Source organism: Numida meleagris, chromosome 1, assembly GCF_002078875.1.
Source record: "Numida meleagris isolate 19003 breed g44 Domestic line chromosome 1, NumMel1.0, whole genome shotgun sequence".
NCBI classification, from domain to species: Eukaryota; Metazoa; Chordata; class Aves; order Galliformes; family Numididae; genus Numida; species Numida meleagris.
Window position 1 is genome coordinate 43,604,664 of NC_034409.1, and position 21,313 is coordinate 43,625,976.

General features: G+C 36.6%; 1 protein-coding gene across 7 annotated transcripts in view; it reads right to left on the minus strand.

Moving 5' to 3' along the window:
- KITLG (KIT ligand) overlaps window positions 1-21,313 on the minus strand; it is a 56,558-nt gene that overhangs the window by 19,482 nt on the left and 15,763 nt on the right. For 6 of the 7 annotated variants that reach the window (XR_002434706.1, XR_002434704.1, XR_002434705.1 and 3 more), the window contains exons 2-3: window positions 10,538-10,651; window positions 1,284-1,346 (exon numbers count right to left, since the gene is read on the minus strand). Coding sequence is in view for 3 of the 7 variants with exons in the window: in XM_021385357.1 (XP_021241032.1) it covers window positions 1,284-1,346; window positions 10,538-10,651 (177 nt within the window). In the remaining 4 variants the exon portion in view is untranslated. Of the gene's footprint in view, window positions 1-1,283; window positions 1,347-6,012; window positions 6,114-10,537; window positions 10,652-21,313 lie in introns of those variants that run through there. The other variant, XR_002434707.1, reaches the window with a different exon arrangement.

Sequence of the window (21,313 nt, forward strand, 5' to 3'; positions counted from 1 at the left end):
GCTCATCATAAATGTAAACTGGATCTATGTTTCTGGATGTGATGCAAGATGAAATGGCATTTAAGCTAAAGAAGCAGAAACTGCTTACTGTCAGCCAAAACTGAACCACAGAGGGAGGTAAGAGGTGAGCAGTGAGAATGACCAGGTGTCTATTGCTCAGCCGAGCTCCCTGGTCTTCTTCATCCACAGTGTAAACACTACCCAAGAGAGCAGCAGAGAGAGCAGCTTCAATACAGCCTGGCCTACACTGGACAGCTGCAGTGCCCTCAGCAGAGAGCAGAACCCAGGCTAAGGCTGCCCACCACTGAAGTAATGCTCAGCACAGCAAGCATCCAAATGGCTGGATTTCAAAATGCATTGCAGCCAGGGGATGGTAGCAGCCAGCCTTACTGGGTAATGGCTATTTTCAGAAACTCAATTTTTTTTTCCATCAGTTCAAACTGTATTATACATGACCTAGTACAGAAATTCCACAGCATTTTTTTCTACTGAGTTTTCCTCCTTAAGGAATAAAATTTAAGTTATACGCACTCAGCGTATTTTCTACTTTCACTTTTTTTCTTCTTTCCTATTTATTTATTTATTTATTTATTTATTTTTGCAGTTCATGCTGCAACAAACAGAACATTTGCAATGCATTCTTCTTGAAAATATTACAAACATTAAGGAAAAAATAAAAACCATTTGGCAGAACAAAACAGTAAGATAGCATGAAAAAGTTTTAATCCAAAGACTAAAAAATTATAAAGAAGGCGGAAGACATTTATTTAAAAGCATCGCTATGTATAAGATTATATAGAAATCATGTTTGAGTGAAATGTCCTGAATTTCTGTTTGTTTAGTTACTGACACTGACAATTGCTGAACTTGAGCTTCTCTTCATTGGCTGGTCCATATTTGCTGTGCTTTAATGGCTTTTCCACAAGCTTAAACCAGGGTGATACTCTAGAGTATATTCCAAAGTAAAATTAAAAAGAAACTAGCTATTTAAGAAAGCAAAAATTTTCCTTTGTCACCATAGTTTGATTCTTTTCCAGAGAAAATACTAAAACACTGAATATGAAGAAATATTGTTTTCAAATTCCTACAATTAATAACATTTTAAGTTACAGTAGGAATCTTTATACATTCTTGTTTTTTAAATTAATAATTGCAATGCATATGACAAGTGAAATAATCATCCCATAACATATTAAGCTATAGTACTAGCTACAAAATGTAATCACCATCACTGCCTCCAGTGAGCTGTTTTACTAGGGTTAACATGAAGTGGTTGAACATACCAGGCTATCCATCTTCGGGACATATTTAAGGGTTATCAGATAATCATTTGGGAGATTTCCAACCTACAAGAAATAGATAATAAAAACGTTATTACTCACGAAACAAATCAAGACATTTTCCATCACTATGTTCAATAAAATATACCAAATATCAAATACAGATTTTAGGTAACATAAATGCAAGCTGCAAAAGCCTGCATGCTCATTTTCCTATGGAATTGCTACTGAATCTTATTTGCTCAGAAGTGAAGTATCTTTCCACCTTTCCCTAATGCTCCCAGATTTGATCCAATCATGTTCATCACTACCATCTCTCAGCAGAATTAAAGTCAGTGATATGGTGGGGAGAAGCAATGGTCTGAGGTTATTCATTGCTGCAGAAATTCCACTGCATTTCCATCTTTTAATGGCAAGTCTTCAATTGTTTGGAGAATCTATGTGACAATTTGTACTTAACCTTAACCTCTCAGACATACCCAGTAGCTTCTGACTAAGCCTTTTCTCAGCAAATAACTTAGAACTTGAACAAGCATTTGAACCTAAAGAAATACCTGCCTGCCTTGTACTCACTGTTGCACCAGGTCAAAAAAACACTTGAGCACGACTTTAGCTTCAAAGCTGAGCCTCCTATAATGATGAGCAACATAATCATGTCACGGCAATGTCCTAGGGCAAAGGAGGGCTTCTGCACACATAAGCTGAGCATAGCTCTGCCGTTGTGGCAAAGTGTCTTGCGTGCTGAAGTGAGGACAAGAGTGGAGGAAGGGGTCTTACTGAGCTATACAATGCACTCTTCTGCAGGTGGAATCTAACGCTACTTTGAGATAGGCTTGTTCATCTGAGGAATGTTCCGACTGAGGAGATGAAGCAAGGGAGATGCTCCCATGATCCACAGACTCTGGAAGGAGCTTTTCCAAGAGGTCCACCAATACTTCAATACTTAGTGACAGAGCAAATCTACTTCCATTCTTCTTAGTGAGATTCAGCAGTTATTTCTGATCCTTATTTGATATCCATTTAGTCAAAAGATGATAAGTACATACACAATTTCCTTCTTGAAGTAAATTCTACACTGTTCAACAAAGCCTTCCTACTTCTTTGGGTTAAAGATTATTCTTTTCTTCATAGCTGTTTTTGATTCTGCTGCTATAGCAACAAACACAGTGATTTATTTTCTGTGTAGCTTTTAGGTAATATTTTGTTCAACACAACAGAATGTTTTATTTATTAATTAAAATTGAGTTTCAATTAAAAATTGAAACAGCAATTTAAAAAATTCCAGGTTCTTGGATGATATTTATGCACAGTCAGTCACTACCAAATTCCAAACTTTTTTTTATTTTCAATATGCATTGAATCATGGTCCCTCTGTTCAATGACCTCTAGCTTCCTCCTACAGTAATAAAAAAAAAGCAGTTTTATACAAATGATCCTCATTAATTTCTTTCTGTAGATAATTTTTTTTTATAACCTTGCCTTCATAAACCAGCAGAGGCAAAATTGCCTCTAAAATTCTCTTTCAATTTCTATTTACCTGGAGTTTTGGGGAACTGATTAAAGATACCAAAAATAGTGAAGATTATTGCAGTGCATTTGTTCTTTCTTCAGAGCTTCTTGAAATTGACTGGTTTATTCTAAATCCTTGTTCACTTTTTGAATAAATTTTTCTTGCTCTAAAATCACCCTGACATTGTAACACATTAATAGATCATACAGTTTCTTTGCAACTTCCTTTGCGTGCCTGGAGAAGTAGGATTAGCAGCACTTCAAGCAGCAAAGATATTGAAGATGTTACTGCACATGCAAAGTTTCCCCTACTCACTCTAGAGGGATTCAGCACTTAGCAATGTCAGCAAAAGCACCATTCTTAAAGAAAGGTCACTGGAAGATTAAATTTGTTCCAAATCAATGAACACTACAAGAACTGATATGCATTATGTATACAATCTACTTTACCGGCATCAGAGCCTGTCAAGCACTTTTCATGCACATTTACAAAAAGGTAACAGCCCAAGAGCTCTTCCAGCTCCTCCAACATAGATAGAGAATACAGCTCAGTCTCAAAGAGTTTTTCCTTGATAGACTGTGAATCAGAAAATATATTTTAGAACTTACTTACTATTAAAAATGAAGATCAGTGAGGGGGAAAGTTGTCAAATGCAAAGTATATGCCCTGCCTCAAGACAAAACAACTTATTAAAGTTTTATCGACTAAACTCCAAATGCCACATGCTCTGCTGATGGTTAAAGATGGAGCTCAGTCAAAGTGAGGGAGTTATATTTGTGTCCAAGCTTGACATACCAATTTACTCACAGAAAATAGAGTAGAGCTCCTGATGCAGGAGTGAAGGACACGTTTGTACTAACACTGTACATTTCATATTGTCTTGCTTTCCTGACACGAGTCACGTCTTGTCGAAGGAAAACCACCAATACCACCCAGAACTAATTGCTTACTTTTTAACTGTTGAATTATCCTCATGCAGTAATGAATGTGGAAGCCAAAAGAAGGGACAAACGTGACTGCACTGAGTTTTCCACCTGTGCAAAATGCCAGAAAGTATTCTGCATACCACCTTTGAGAAAGGTGTCTGACAAGAATGGGGCTACGAGCTGCCTGAGCAAAGGGAGATGAAACATGACTGTCCCTAGACAATTCCTGAGTTCTGGAACAGCTTTTAGGTTCCCATGCTCAAGTCATTAAGGACAGTGACAAACTTGGAGGCGACAAGACACCTGTCTGCATGACCTTACTTGCTTTAGAAAAGGGTAACGTTTTCCTTAATTATAGAGAACATCAACTGATAATGTTGGAAAGTAATGTGTACAACTAAAATAACCCTGCTTTGCAATTGAAATTCCACAAAAAAAGTTATCTGATTTAGTGGGTGGCTGTGGTTGTAGAAATCCTAGCAGGCGCTGAGAAAAAAAAAAATTCTTTCATGACATGAAGAATAGGGAATCTGGATTTTTGTGTTCATGTTCATATAAAACCAATATTAACTGCTACATTCCCATTTGTAACAAAATCTCAGATGAGGAAACAAGTTTGAATGACATGCAGAAGTTTGAATAATTAATACAACACTGTTAACATTGCATAACCCAAATACACTTTTTGAAACATGCTCATGATAGCATAAATGCAGAGATAAAAGGTTATATTGTGAGAGTGGTTTAAGTTCCATAAACTGCTTTCAGTGCAGCAACAGAACAGAGGAGAGATGACCTACATCTGAAGTTAAGGGCTTTGATATGAGGGCTACTGTTCTTGGAATTTCTCTTTATTGTGGTTGTTTTGAAAATTTTATGTAAACAAGCATACATATAAATATTTTTTAATGCACAGATCAAAGATAAAGTCATTAAAGTAAGTATTACCGTTTGATATTGTCAATGATTTCTTGTTTTATTCAGAGACATACGATAGAAAAAACATACTTTTCTTTTGGCTAGCCTTTCTACCTCTCATTTCTCTCTTCCTCATTCCCCTTTTCCTACTCTTGAATACCTCTGCATCTCCCTTCTTTGTGTCCTCAGCTTTTCTTTTTCTGCAGAGGCTTCCACTTTCTTTCTATCATCTCTGCAATCCACTCTACCTCATCTGCTAATGAAGCAGTTAATTAAATTTTTATCATTTGGCTTAAGACAGCATGTTAACAATTTCCGTTCACACTTTTTACAGCTATAGTGGCAGATTATCTGCAGAATAACAACATTGGATCCTTTTCTTGTAACCCTTTCACTCAGTAGAATTTTATTCATTTAAAAATAAGTTTAGGGTAAAGTCAACATTTACAGCACAGATACAATGTGAAATCAAGGTGTTTGAAATGATGTCTCAAACAAGTCTGGTTGATAAATTTTGACTATTGTTTAGGCGTCAAGATTAAAAAAAAAATGCTTTAGAGAAATAGATCACTTAAACTTTGTTTTTGTGATTGATATATGAGATTTGTTTAGTAGCTATCTTAAACTTTGTTAATGAATGAACTCAAAATACACAGGTACATTGTATACATGCTGCAGAGCTCAGTTAAAATTCTACTTATATTTAGTCTTGATATTCATATTTAACAAACATACAGTATACACTGAACAGCTTCTTAATTCTTGTGTAAAAGCACAATTACAGTAACACAGTGCCATAGTTTTCTGCTAACTTACTATGTTGAAAAGAACAATGGGGACAAGCTTTACTGACAGATGCTGCAATTATCGTTTCATAATATGGAACATTTGTTCATCAAGTACCATGTTTTCCTTCAGACACCTCCATTAAAAAAAGAGGCAGGATTTCTAGTGATTAGTGATAAAGAAGGAATGCTCTCTTAAATACCTTCATTCTCCAGAGGTATGAAACTCTGTTCTTTTAAAGTTCTCCCTATTTAATAAATAAATACATAAATTAAGAGAGTGTTGAATTGTTCTTTGCTTCATAAAACACTTATACTAGGGACACGTTCTTCATACTACAAAATTACTTTATAAAGATGTTAATCGATGTAATCTTACAGAAAATACTACAAATAATTTTTGTGTGTTTGGTCTTAAGCTAGTTACAGCTCAGAAGCTTAATTTTACTGAACTTCCTTCTTTTTTATTCTAGTTTTGCTAAGAGTCCAGTATGATGCTACTGAAAATTCAGTTTAACATTTCTGAAAACAAGTTACGTACATCTGTCCACAGATTACTGTTCAACATCAAGTTGATTAGGCTAATGACTCACATTTTCAGGCTCTGCGCTATTCCTCACTAGCGTAACTTCAGTAGACATGCCTGGCTTATATTCACAGAAAGTGTTGACTGAGGCATATTCCTCTCATGTTCCTGAAATACAATAGTTTAACTGAATACAGGCTGCAGCTGTGCTCAGGAGTTTTCTATCAGTCTACAGAGCTACATGTCTAGTTTTGCAGAACCAGCTATTTTGTTACTTAAATCACTACTATACATTCATGTTAGGTTTATATCCCTTCAGAATCAAGCCACCTTCTGTTGGACTCCATATGATCTTTCATGGAGTCAAGTCCAGCCCCACAAAGTTTACAGTAATTATAGCAAAAAGCTGAGAACCAAATAAATAGTTTAGATCAAGCTGCAGGCAATACAGTTTAGTAGGGAACTGTGGCACTATTTTGCTACCTGTAGGAAAAATGCAGTAGAAATAGCCCAGAACAGAGAAGGAAGATGAAAGAAGGACATGGATTTATGCTGCAAATAGTTTTAGTATGAGATATGGAGAGGATGAGGATCTGTCTAGAGCTATCAAGGAGTACCCTTCCTTCAGCCTCAAACAGCTTAACAGAAAGCAAGCAAAGATTGAGGACGATGCTATGACAAGAGGGCAAAGCCAGAATGTGTTAAGACTTCACAGGCTGTGTTAATAGAGCTTTTGAAGACAAAATTAAGAAGCTTGCCATTGTAATCAAAACAAAAGAATAACAGCTTGAAGGAAGTAAGTAGAAGACATATGGCCAGAGCAGCAAAATGAACAGACAGAAGGAAAAAATTATAGAGGCTGAAGTCCAAAAAGACTTTTCAGAAGATTGGATTTTAATTCATAAATGATCTTGGGGAAAGTTGTATTTGCATGGATAGAGAGCTACAAAAACATTTTTTCCTGTTAGGACAGGAAAAAACAATAAATGTATTAAAAGTGGACTTAGTAAGTGTGAAGCGGCAAGAGCCAAAGTAGACATTTTTATTATAGACCTAAATTCCTGGAGAGCGATGGCGACATTCCTAAATGAGTGAGGAGAAAAGGCCCATGAAAGGATAACATTTGGGGAAAATGAAGAGCTCATAACCCTGCTCAATGGAGTATCCAGGATATGCTGAATCTAAGTTGATTTTTGATTTATTTCTGATGAGACAGGAGGAAGAAAGACCAATATCCTAAGGTAAACAATGAGACTGGTGTATTTGTTCTGAACAGTAAATTACTCACACAAACACTGGACTAGACTGTAAACAAAAGAGTCTAAAGAACATGTTGGTGCGGCCAAGAATGAAGCCTTTAGAAATGCCTGCCATATCGCTCACAGCAAGTGTGATAAAGATCTACTAAAAGCCTTTGTATAACAATATGACAATAACTAAGGGTAATAACTGTACATATAACATTAGTTTCTGTGAAATCCCCAGCTCACTCTGGGAAATCCTAATATTTGTTCTCAGTGTGGAAGTGGAAGAAATTTATGTAGGACACTGACACAGACTTTTAGGGTCTCTGAAGAAATAAGACCTAGGAAGACCAACAAATAACACAGACAGATGTGGAGGTTATGCCTAATTTTGAAGATGTAAGTCTTCAGAATAACATTTCTCAATTCAATCAACATTTTTTTTTCAAAATACAAAATTGGCACAAAATATTTATAGTAATTTACAAGAGTCATAAGCTCTGCCTGATCAAAATTATTCAGCAGTCATGTTGGATTCCATATTGTATGTGCTAAGGATATATTCCATATGGCATAAAAAAGACGTAAATGTAAAACAAAACAAATAAGCCTTGGAATCCCCTTTCAAAATATATTGCTATCCATCGATTCTGAAAGCAATATTTCCTTTTAATTAATCCAAATTGGCTGATATAGTTAAATAAAAAATAAAAGCAGAAATGTTGCTGTTATCTGTGAGTGGTCTGGTCCAGGTATGTGAAGAAACTGCAGCCTCTTACCTGTGCCAAATGTAAGTATCTCTGTTGAGATCCTACCTTGGCTAGGATTTTTTTAAAGTAATTCAGGAACTTCTCCACAGTGTACACACAGTGGTTTATGTAGATATTTCCCAGAGACTAATGGAAGTGGAAGGTGGCAACGTGGGAGAAAAATATCACTCAGGGATTCCGGTGGAAATTGTTGCTTTCAGTGATGAAATTTGCATGATACAGCAATGATTTTATATCAGAAATTTCAAAGCAAATTTGTACCAAATATAGTTTTAACAGCATTAGGAACAACAGTGTGCTTTTTAGCCAAATAATGTGGCTAGCCAGCATTCTCTGTTAGTTTCTGCTATCTATTATGAAACTGCCATGTAATGGTATTTTGTTTTAAAAGTATTTTATATATTCTTTTAACCTCTATATATTCCTTTCTTTTTTTTTTTTTTCTATCAGTGTCAGAGTGTCATGGTGTAGCATTTTCAAAAGAAAATGACCAACTTGCAAACTAATCATTTTAATTAAAATCAAGAATTCTTGTAATAAATTTAAGATACGAAGTTATTTCCACATTATTCTTTCAGCTCAAGCTTTATAGAAATGATTTCTAAATGAAAAATATGTGCTGACATTAACGTACACAGACAAAACAGAAACAGAGGTTCCTCAAGAAAGATATTCTCAAACACAAAGTTCAAAATGAAGAAAACCCAGCTGCCTGCTTTTCAGCCTTGGCATTCTCTGCATCTGTTTGCTACTTCTCCCACCCAAAACACCTTAGAACCTGTTAGTTAAGTTAGATAAGTCAGGAGAAGGATAGTTCAGCACCCTCGCCGTGGAGTGGCAGAGGAGCTCAGCCCTATCCCATTCTGCTCTGCCTTGGCAGCAGCAAAAGAGTAGTGTGAGCTGGACAGTCATCAGGTATTTTCTTCCAGGACAATCAGTGCATACACACCAAAACTAGGTGAACTCCTTCCTAGCCCAGGTAAAAGGGGATATGATATAAACCTGGCAGAAGCGCAGTACATTGCTCAGGTCTGCATTAGGCCCAGGGGTCATGGGACAACTAGCAACAAGGATGCACGTGAAGAGAGGTGAGGGGACATGGAGGAGGGTAGAGTATGGAAACAGAGTGCAGCATGGATATGTGCAAGAACTTGCAGCTGCTGGATGAGACAGGAGGAAGATGAAGGAATATTATATGGGAAGCCGTAGTCAAAACAAAAAATAACTTGATTTTTGTGGTATTAGGTTTATGATATATTTTATCTCAAATGGAAAGTGTGATTGCTCAAGCTGCATGCAAATTTTTTTGTCTGTATTTTTACATTCTTGAAGTTTAAATTGCTCTAAAGGGAAAGTTAAACCGTGTGTTCTGGAGATACATAATTGACACAAAGTTATTGCCAATCATGTCCCAGACAATGTCACCAGCCCTCAGAGGAGTTTTGTTGTTCTGTAGTGCTTTCAACAGTTTTGAATCAAAGCTTAATTCTCTTTCAAGTGATGAAATATCATTTTGAATAAACATGACAATACTTCAGATTTAAGCCTAAAGGAACTAACGAGAAACACTAAACATTTGACAAGGGCTGTGGAAGACCCTTAGAGATTTGCACTATGTGCCAATGCATGTAACGACACCCAAAGAAAAAAGGTAGGAACACTGCACTGGAAACCTTATGCAAAGGACTCCAAATTTATTGTCTGGTAGCATAAACTCCAGTCTTGCAACTGTTTCTCCACAACAAAGCTGTAATTTCCAGCTGAAAACAATATGTAAATTCAGGTGTGCTTTTTAAGTGTTCGTTGCATATTATTTCTTAAAAACTTTTGTGTTAGATCCTGCAGTACTTTAAGTCAGGATAATCAGTGCCTTCAGTGGAGTTAAACACAACTGACTTCACATGAGAAGACACAGTTTTTCTGGTGAATGCATTGTTCAACTAAATTACATCCAAAATGTACTCAAATTAGTTTGATTCTCACAAGAGGCTGTCAGTCCTTCAGATTCTAGGTATGACAAAGCAGAGACAGAAATACAGAATATTCTGTGTAGCTCATTCCCAACTAAGGTTGTAAGAGCTGTTCGAACATTATGGTCAGATTGCTACAAAGATATCTAATAACATCTTATTTTTTATATATGACACAAGTTTCTCATAAACCTAAGGTAAAGACTTCTGGTTTGTTTTAGTATAATTTGCTACCATTCTGCTCCCCACATACCAACAACACAAAGACAATAATTTTTCATCTGCATAGAAAACCATCTGTTTCCAGAGGATATTTGAGGAAATTGAGAGTTTTGACAGTTTTTATGTAAGTTTGGAGACAACAAAACACATAAGCCTATCTACTTCAACTTGGTCAAAGAAGTCATCTGTTCAATGAACTCTGAAACTATCCTCCATTCTCTGCAATGAAGGTTTTGTTTTGACAAAGTGACAGATGCTAACGGACAGATATTTTTTTAAGTATTCCCCTGATTCTAACCTAGATTTGTTAACCTTCCTTAAAAATCTAAGCGCCATTATCCTGTGATTATTGTATAACATGAAGAATAATTTAAACTGTTACTTACCAATTTTGCAATGTCATTTACATCATCTGTCACCGGATTCCCGCAGGAACTCTGGGCTTTGACAAGAGGATTAAGGAGGAGTAGCTGAAGACAAAAGCAAGTGATAATCCAAGTCTGTATTCAATAAAAAGAAACAAAAAAAAATGAGCAATCTCCAAACATGGATTAAAAAGACTGTAGTAATTCTTTTCATATGTGAAGTCTACATGTAACTATACTTTTCTCCTTTCATCAGCATGTATTCATACTACTATAGGATGGCAAGGGTCCATGGAAATGCACTTAACTGATCAGTTTTGGAAGAAGTACCTTTAGGGTAATAATGGAAAAGCTGGTATTGAGCCATCAGATTGCTTGCACGGAATCCTTCCGAACTTAATTACCTAGGTAAGCTTCTGCAGAATTAACAGATATCAAAGAAGAGTTAAACTTTGCTATATTCTTCATCAACATAAATCTAACTAAATGCTTGTCTTTCATCTGATTAGGTATTTGATAAACCTATGCCTCTAATGTGATAATGGATGATAAGGAACAAAATGATAACAGATCACAGCAAGATAAAAGGTCAAAGTTTATAATCACAGCCATTATATTTGCATACTTAAACTGCAGGCAAAACCACAGCTGGACTCTGCCCAAACACCAAGATCTCAAGCAGCGAAATGATAGGTTTTTTCTAAGTGACATGCCCTGGCCAATCAGGAAGAGCAGCTTGGCTTTGGCACTACCTTCCCTCCCTAAATACTATTAAGAAGAGCAATGCAATGCTCACAGGCTTGTGAGATTCATCCAGAACACAAGATAAACTAGAACTAGCTGTGATGCACCTAGGTATCTCCTTGGCTACATCACCTGAACTATCTTGCCGTCTGCTGTTCCATTTGCTTTGCTCATTTTCCACAGAGCCCTGTGCCAAGTGTAAGCCGTAGATCTTTATTTCCAGAATGTTAAAGCATTTAAGTTACGGATAACCAAAAGTTGCCTCAGGCTATGAAGCTACTTGTGCCAGCTGACTGAAACTGTCAGCAAGAAGCGATGATGGTGTACTTCTACTGCAAGCAGGAAATTTGCCTGTTCAGGCTCTCAGGCCTCCACAAGGGCAGGACTGGGACCAGGATTTGCTTCTGCATGAACTGTGATACACCTCAGGCCCTTCTGCCCTCTGGGTCAGGTAGAAGACCCATTACCTTCAGCCTGGCCTTCACAAGGTACCTTACCCTTCAGTTTCAAACCAAAGCAAATCAAACAGCATGGTTGAAGCTTTCTAGGAAAGCAGAGAGAGAAAATTACAGACTTAAAAGATCAAGTATCATCAGAGTAATCTGGAGGGGCTGAGGAAGCTTGAAGGCTATGATTACTTGGGAGCTATGAGAACATGAGGGAACTTTAAGGGCACCTTACTCAGAGCTGTTAAATGATAAGGAAATTTCTCTCCTATCTCTTACAACTTACATATATCTGATGCCTCAAGTAAAACCTGTCATTTGTTTATTAGATTATGGCTTCCTGGCTCATTTAGGCAAAACACCAGTGTGGGCTGCTGCTAGAAAAGATGTTCGGTTCTCCTGCCTTCTCCTGTCCCACACTGGCACTGGTGAGATGGCTGCACCAGCACTCTCAGGAAGTCAGCTTCTGTCCCTGTTCTCCTGCACTAACCTTCAGGTAGGCCAACTTTCTGATTCAGTCAGCTCTAAAGCCGTGGAACTGTTACTAGCCATACAGAGAAACAGCAGAAACGTTGGTTATATTTGTACAAATAATCACTACAAGAATATATTAGAAGTCATGTGAAGCTAGATACTTAATACTCTTGCAAAACCACTATATATTACAAGGTACAAAGCTTTGCAATTATACATATATAAACAATCCAAGCTCTCAGGAGATGCTATGAAGCAGTCACAGACTCTGTGTCTATTCCCGACTTTCTGATGAAAGGGTGGTGAGACCTGGAACACTGGGGCCTGGTTCTGCTGATTTTCCTCCTCCTGAGTAATGTGGCCAAGCTCATTGTGTTTATAACTCTGCTCTGTGTTTTGCATATAGCAGCGATAGGCAGTCTCTGAAAGGGCCTTTGAGATCTCCTTGCAAAATTACTGTGTAAGAGCATAAATCTTAGAGAAACTAGCTTTAAGTGGTCAAGGAAACATCTTCTCTTCACAGAAACCACAGAATCAGAGAAAAAAACTGAAGGTGACCTCAGTTAAGAGACTATTTTCCCACTGCAATTTTTGAAACAAAATTGTTATAAGAACAACGAGAAGTTTATGACAGCCAGCTCCAAAAATGGACTGGCTACATATTGTTTTCATGTAAAATATATATTCTTTGGTCTTTAAACAGTGACTAACAATTACACTCACTGAGTATCAGGAAAGTTTCTTTTATGTGTTCTTTGGAGATAAAGTTCAGGCCAGAAATCACTAATTTCTTTTATCTTGTTCCTCAAAACTAAGTAGTAAAGGATGATGGAATTTGTTCTCTGACTTGTGTCGGTGTCATAGGGCAGAATTTGACCTAACAAGCTGAAAATCAGAAAAGCAACAAAGCTCATTCATTGGAATTTATTTATTTATTTATTTATTTATTTATTTATTTTTGCCAGATCAACTGAGTAACATGAAAACAAGCAGAGCATATAAACAAGCCGAGCATATTCTAAATAAAACCAGAGCTCTGATGTCTCTGGACAGTTTTCATACTTTCTGATCAAAAAGGATAGCCTATACCTGAAATTTAAAATCACTACAAATTTTATAATTATGCAAATCAATAAGAATACAACACTTTTTGGCTTATGTAAATAACGTGATTTAAAAACATATTCATTTTTATAATTGCTGTTAAAAACATGCTTTGCAAATTTAGAGATGATTTGAGGTTTTTCTTGCTTATTTGCCCTATGTCATCCAACAGGAAGAGAAAAATACCCTAGTTTCAACACACCTATTATCCAAAATCTTTTCATTATTTAAACTTAGAAAATATTTATATTATACATGCCTATAGGTACATTGTATGTAAGGGCTGTACAGATCAAAGAGCTAGATTGTAAAGATCAAAGAGCTGGGCTATTTTTGTGTTATTTACTACTGACCAAACCTGCTGTTTGAGCAAAACTTGAATAGACTGAATTAAATCAAGGACAGAATAAAAGGGGAGCTGAAACAACAGCTTCAAAAATAGAGATTCCAGTTTTACACTTTACTAAGCATAAATGAGAGTTACCCACACAGCAGTCATAACATTTCCATACAAAATTACTTCCAAGCTAAAATGGGACTTTCAAAGCTGGCCACAGAATTTAATCACACATCATCTACTAACATTAAAACAAAGATATATAGCTGACAGGAGGCATCTGTATACTAAAGGGCCTTGTTCTATTTTAGGCTCAAAAATGAGAGTTTTCCCAATTGTTTTCATGTTCTGAAATCTCTTAAATATGCTAAATGTTTCAGTTGTTTTTAGAAAAGGGGAAAAGTAATGATTAGACCAGCAAGGATTATTCAAATGAAACACTAATACTATACACTTTTGATCATTCTGCAAATTATTTTTATTATTGCTTATATACCACAATCCGTAATTTCAATTAAAAGCATTTTAGAGAGCTACCTAGCAAGCTAGTGTGTTGAAGCTTTTAGTTATAAATCAACCTCCTTTTTGTTTAGGCCATTCAGTGATACTGTAATTCATACACTTTTGAGCATTGACAAAGGCTGATGAATGAGTGCTCTTGTAGCTTTTCAAAATACGCTATCAAAGATACTTAATTACTCTGGTTAATGGTCAGCAAACTCCTGAAGTGAAAAAGCAGCAAGAGGAAAGCCATATTAATTACTAAGTAAGCAAAACATTAGAAAGTCTGGATATTTCGAAATATCTAGGTCATACTGAAAATAATTCTAATCATAACTAGTAAGAAATCATCAAAAATGAATAGAAATAATTAAAAGCAAAAACAAATGAGCACAAGGAGAGAGAGTAACTGCACAGATGTACAGATTCATCATTATACAATTTTTTCATTAAGATCAAGTTAGCCATGGAACTTCTCACTCATTTTCTTGAGCAAACCACTCAGTTAGCTACAAATAAGACACAGCTGCAGCAGAGTTAGCTGACAGTGTGGAACAGAACTCACTATCAGCTAAGCCTTCCAAAATTTACTTTTTACTTCTGGGGTAGGAACATCTCTCATTGCCTCCTCATGCAGTGTCTGCATGCTGCTTTGCTGCTTGTGAACCTCTGCTGCAGAAAATATTGATTGGTCAGTTGTGAACTTAATAGCTAAATTAATGTTCATACTTACATCTTAAAAAGATTTTTGTAATAAGATCCAAAGTGAAAATGAAAATAGAGTGTCCAGAACCATAAGAGCAAAACAATTGTTTCACATGTCTTGTGATCTACTTAGTTACTTCTAAGTGTCTAACACTGACAGAAATAAAGACAGGAAAAAACTGTCTTTAAACAATTAAGAAATTTATGCCAGCATGGAAATACAGTAAAGTGAATGAAGAGCATTTCTGTAGAATATAATCCCACTTCACATTTTCACAGTATTCAGTGATATCTCCACCCATGCAAATGATAGCACTAACTTCATCACTTTAAATGAGTGTGCCTAAAAGTCGTTTAAATGCTAGGTATTGCTCAAGACAAGACAATGCATAAGGGGTGAAAAAAATATGTCATCCACCCAGGACCACCTAGTTCTGAAAGCAGTTAATTATTTCGGCAAGAACCCTACCAATTGGAAAGCTTCCTACGTGTTTTCAGATATCCAGGAGTTAGCTTCAGTGTAATTAAAAGAACTGCTGCATGAAGTCCATGCACTAAGTCCACCATGCAACCATTACTGTCCTTCAGAATACTGAATATTATAGCCTACAGATTAGAGTGGTAACTAATGTGTGACAGATCTAGGTTAAATTTCCACCAGACGGGGTAATTCCAACTCACAGGAGCTGCGATCTGTTCCTATGGTATCTACCTCCTAATTACCACAGGAGGTACTTTCCCACCTATGACATCTTTGTCATCAGAAGGAGCAAAATGGAGGTACATCAATATTTCTGACATCTACTTTTCAGAATATTTATGCACTTTATACTGGCAAGCCATTACTTTGAGGAAGGGAAAAAAAAAAAAGACGTTCAGCATGCAGGCATCAGAACGTTTATGTGTATCCTCGCCTTGCACATGCTCCTCCATCTGGGTACCCTGACTTCTGGGAAGCTCTGCAGTCAATATGTGAGTTTTCTTCAACAACCTTTTGTCAGTCCATTGAACAAAATGGAGCCTCTCTCTAGCCAAGTGAGTCACCCTGCTGGGGTGAGACAACTACAATTCCCTGGATCACACACTAAGTGCTTTGTTATTATTACAAAAAGCAGATACATACTTTTCTAGTGACTGATATTAATCTTCATTTTTTTCAACAATGATGTAGTAGGGAGAATGATGACAAAAGTAAACAAAATTCATCAGGGAGCATCAATGCAACTTATTTTTATTCTGATTTAAACACCAGCTAGAGAAGAATGGTTACTTCTGCAGAGTTAGCTGTGGAGCATTTTAGGCATGAAATATTTGAATATGTATTCAGTTACTTACGAAATACAGAATACTTTTCTACAAAATTTTTGACTAATGTCTAAAATTCACAATATTAATGTATTTCACCATGTAAAGAGGAAGAAAATTAATGTGTCGGTGGTACAAATGTAAGCAAATAGTGATGCCCTCTACATTCAGATGAACTGAACAGGCAACATGCTTTCACAGTTATTTCATCTGTCTAACATCCCATATTTGATTTTCCATGAATTTCCCAACCATTAAACTCCTTCCCCTAACCTTTGCATGCTTGTTTGCTTTCCAGTGGGTGATTTCTGGAATGCCTAATGAGAACCGACAAGACCAGTATTCCTCAGCTAATTGTCCATTTGGTGGCAGAATGCCAAGGTGGCACTTGCTGGACTCTACTAGCCACATGCAGAAAGAAAAAGCCATTTGCTGTATCCAGATGCTTACAATCCTTGTTCCTTTCTGAGTTACGCTGTTAATGAACCTGAAATCACTATTCAGGTCAAGGGATAAAAATAGTTCTAAACCAGCTAAATGCTAGTGTAGAACTACTTTGTTTTCACTATATAATATCTTCAGCCACAAAGATAAACTTTTCCCAAGTTCTGCACATCTTTTTCCTGAGATAGACACATTTAAGTTATGTGGTCTTACTCTGCTGAGAAAATGATGAATGATACTGTATATCAACTTCATTTCATACAACCTCAGACCTATTGCTATCATCCTCTATCCCTTCCAGCTCTCCTTGATAGATGCAGAAGCAGCAGGCTACTCCAGTCAATATGCTATTGTTGCACTTAGTAAGGCATTGTCCTGCTGTGCTTTAGTTTGTGTGTTTCAACTGGAACTGAGATGGACATTACAAGCAAGAAGTGCAGATTGCTACAGAGTTTGCACTAGAAATCAATTTAATCCAAGTATTTTGTAATTACATTTGTTAGACTATCAGACAGCGTTTCTAATGTGCAAACTATTCATTTCCTATCCCTGTAAGGATATCAATGTAAAATATTTCACTGTTCTAAAAACGTTGGCTTTAGCTCTTAAAAAGTATTATCTGTTCCATAACAAATTTTGTCCACTCTTTAATCTCACTTGACAATCAGGGACTCAGGCAGTTCCCTTGCATCCTAAATCTGCCCTGGATGACTGCCATTTTGTTTAGTTCCCAAGCACTAGGAAGTGAATTTACCAAGAGACAGGTAATGAAAAATGGATGTTGCCTCTGAAGCTTATGTTAACAGTGTCCATATAAATATTTACTGATTTTCATCCATCAGATGGCATTCCAGTTCTGCCAAGAACCAGGAGTTCTATAGACAAGAACGCTTAAAAGGGAAGAAAAGCTTAAAAAAAAAAAAAAAAAAAAGGTATTTTGAAAGAAATTTTCCTTTTAAGTCAAAATCAGAGATTAAGAGGAGTCCATGGGTCCTACATACAGCCCATAAGGCCATATTAGGCCTCAAGTACCAGCAAGAGATGTTGCTTTCTTTCTTGTATATTTCCATTATATTCATCACTGATCAGCACTGAAATTCTAAGTTTTTCTATCCCACTGAAGTGTGATAAAAAACAGTATTTATTTGCACTGTTAAAAAAAGAAGACTGAGATCCAAAATATTTGCAAAAACCAAATAGAAATAACAGAAGACTCAACAAAACCTCCCACAAACTTAAAATAGGAAGTAGGGTTTGTTTGGTTTTTTTTGCTTTTTTTTTCCTCTGAAAAATTACAAGAGAGTTTTCCAGCATAAACCCACAGGCATTATTAAGTAATCTAAAAGGTAAACAAAGTAAAATGCAAGATTTTCTTAACATGGAGGACAAGATATGCATGGAGGTGAACGATCTGACTTCCTTGAGGAATTAAAAGTCATTCTCTTAATTAAAATACTTAATTAAAGATTGCTTTTAAAATCTATTTTTAAAAATCCACTGTTTTGAATATTGTATGGAATTAAAATATATACAGGACAATCGCTTTTAACCTTAGACTTTCAAACTCCAGTAAAGCAAGTGGAAGAAGTGTAGTTGCAGACATTTTCTACAGAATCTTTAATTCTTACCCTCTGCTACAAAGTGCAATGAATTTGGATTTGGATAACTACTACAGCAGTAGTAGTTCAAGAACAGTGAAGTAGTAGTAATCAAGAACAGTGAAAGCATTAAGAATTTTGAAACTTGGCATAAAATGAAACTCATGCAGATGATTAAAATGTCTCTGTCCTCCCTAGTAGCTAATTAGTTGTATCAGATAAAACAGATTACCTGTATTTTGTGCACACAGACTGCTAGAAATTGAAATGAACTACAAATTTGAAGGGTGGGAACTTGTGAAAAGTGAAAATCAGGAACAAAAAAAATTCTCACACAAACTTAGAAGAGTTCTAGAAATGTTTATTCTATCTGACATTACCTTTATACCTTCCTGTGTAAGTAGAGGATGACTTTTGAATATGAATCACAGACTTGTCAACTTAGTCTTAAACCAAAGGCATGTCCTCAGAAAGACATCTTGTTTATGAACTCTGAATTTTTTTTATAATTTCTCTGACCAGTCCTGTATTTTTACAAGGATATGAATTAGAAATTAAGTCCTCTGACCTGATCAATAAGAACTATTTGGCACAGCCCTCCTTATAAAGGATAATTGTTCAACACAGACTGAAAACTAGATGCCACTACAGTTAAGACTGTTAAGACTGTGTTTCATCTACCTACCTTAATTGTACTACTTCCTTACAATTACAAGCTTAGATGTGATTAAAGAACATTGTTTGGATCTCTTGGATCTGCCAACACCAAAATAAGTTTTGACAGCTCTGAAGAATGATGTTTTGTCACATCAATACCGTATCTTACATAATACTGTATCTGTATACTACGTATCATGAGACTATTAGCTTCCTGACTTTTTACAGCTGTCTACATTGGTGGCCTACAAGAGCACTCAGGATAAGGTGAGAAACAGTATTTGCATAAGTTATATGGTTCTCATCATGGAACTGAGCTCCAGCAGCTTTCCTCGTCCCTCTGTCTTTGTGAAGGTCTCGTTACTAACTTCAGGCAGACATGTTCCATTTGCAGTCCACCTAGTAAGCCCAGGTAAATCGTATCTATAAGTAAACTGTGTTCCAACATATAGGGATAGATCTAGACAGTCCTCCTCAACAGGCAATCAAAAAAAAAAAGGTACTCCTGGAGTGCAATAGCCCCACAGCAGGTGTTAGCTATCAAAGTCACTGTGTGCTTCAGGTATCTCCTGGGATAGGCATTACTCTAGTAGAGCGCTGTGATGCCTCACCCATTTGATATCACAAACAGCCAACATTTGTAATCACATCATGGAAGGGACCCACAAGGGTCACCAAGTCCAGCTCCTGGCTCCACACAGGACCACTCAAAATTCAAACTCTTCTTCAACTCCAGCAAGGTTGATGCCCTGGGGAGCCTGTTCCATTGCCTGAAGGGCCTTTTCCTTACTTCCAACCTGAACTTTCCTTAATGTGGCTCCATGCAGTTCCCTCAGGTCCTGTCACTGTCACCAGAGAGCAGAGCTTAGTGCCGCCCCTCCCCTCCCCTCATAAGGAAATATATGCTGCTATGGGACCTCCCCTCAATCTCCTCTTCTCTGGGCTGAACAAACCAGAGGACCTCAGCCACTGCTCATATATCCCGCCCTCTAGACCCTTCACCACCTTTATAGCCCTCCTTTGGACACTCTCGAATAGTTTTATGACCTTCTTATGTTGTGGTGCCCGATACTGCACACAGTGCTTGAGGTGAGGCTGCAGCAGCACAGAGCAGAGCAGGACGGTTCCTTCTGGGTAATACCAAATAGAAAGTGCAGAGGAGTGAAGTGGCAATGGAAGTAATTATAAAACTACCTTTGTTTGAATTTGTTCCAGATCTTCACTATGCCAGTGGCTCTTGTACTGTCCGGTTTGGGTGTACTAATGGCAATTTATATCAACGTGTTCTCTCAGCAACACTGCTCCTTTGATTTTATAGTTATACTTCCACCTATTCAGTTTGTTCCCTTGATGCATTTCTTCAGATCAATCTTCTCTGAGTCCCTATTCTGCCTAACTTCAAAGACTGTACTTCTAGTGCTAGATTACAGAGACAATGTTAAAAAAAAAAAAAAAAAAAAAAAAAAAAAAAAAACAACCAGACTCATGGAAAACAAACCACCAACTCACTTCCTCCTACCTTCTCAAAGATCACAAAATGTATTGATTTATTCTGTATAGTGCCTTAGTTTCACAGGCTCCTCTCTCCAGCAGATGTAAATAGAGGATTATCCTACCTCTCATAGAGCATTGTTGCTGCAATTGTGGTGGATGCAGTACCTAGCCAGGTGATTGCTTATGAAGTGAAGAAGAGCTAACAACTTAAAATCAACACTTTATGTTGCGTAACTTTTAAATGGGATTCTTCCTCATTAGTCAGAGCAGTTTCTTCCATTGATAAATAACACTTGACATAAAACATATTCCTAATTTACTCACACAAAAGCTAGCTTCTTTGGATATATTCCAGGCAGTAGCACCTGCAACAATTTTAAAAGGCACAGAACAGGAAATTTCTGTGCACTAGAACTGAGTGTTCACTTTGATCCATCAAAGACTTTGTTGCTAACTTCAAATTATGATATAATACATTTTTCTCATGGAAAATGTTGGTGAAGAAGCTGAATTTGCATTTAGAAGAGATTTATTTTAAAAACATCACACATTTGGACAAACCTGTGGTGAAATGTTTCAACAGCAATTACAACTTTGCCAAAAAAAGGTCATCCTGTTTTTCAGTTGCTTTAAATACTAGATCTTTTGGGGAATATTTAAGCATCTTTTTTTAAGTTTTCTTCCATCATCAACAGTGATACTTAAACATTTAAACATATGTAAGTAATAAAAGCTGTTACTTACTCTTTCAGAATTCAAAATATACTTTAAAAAATACTATCCTAAACCCACATGATTACCTTGGAGCATTTAACAAGGCTGAAAAGTATTCTTCTCAGAACTTTCTACCACACGATGGAGGAGTACCTTTACAAATCTCAGCTGTAGGAACTGGGCTCAGGTCACGTTCTTCCTCAGTGAAACTTTAGTTTCTACTTTTCACTTTTTTCATTTTTTAATTTTTAATAAATAAATTTACCGTAATGTC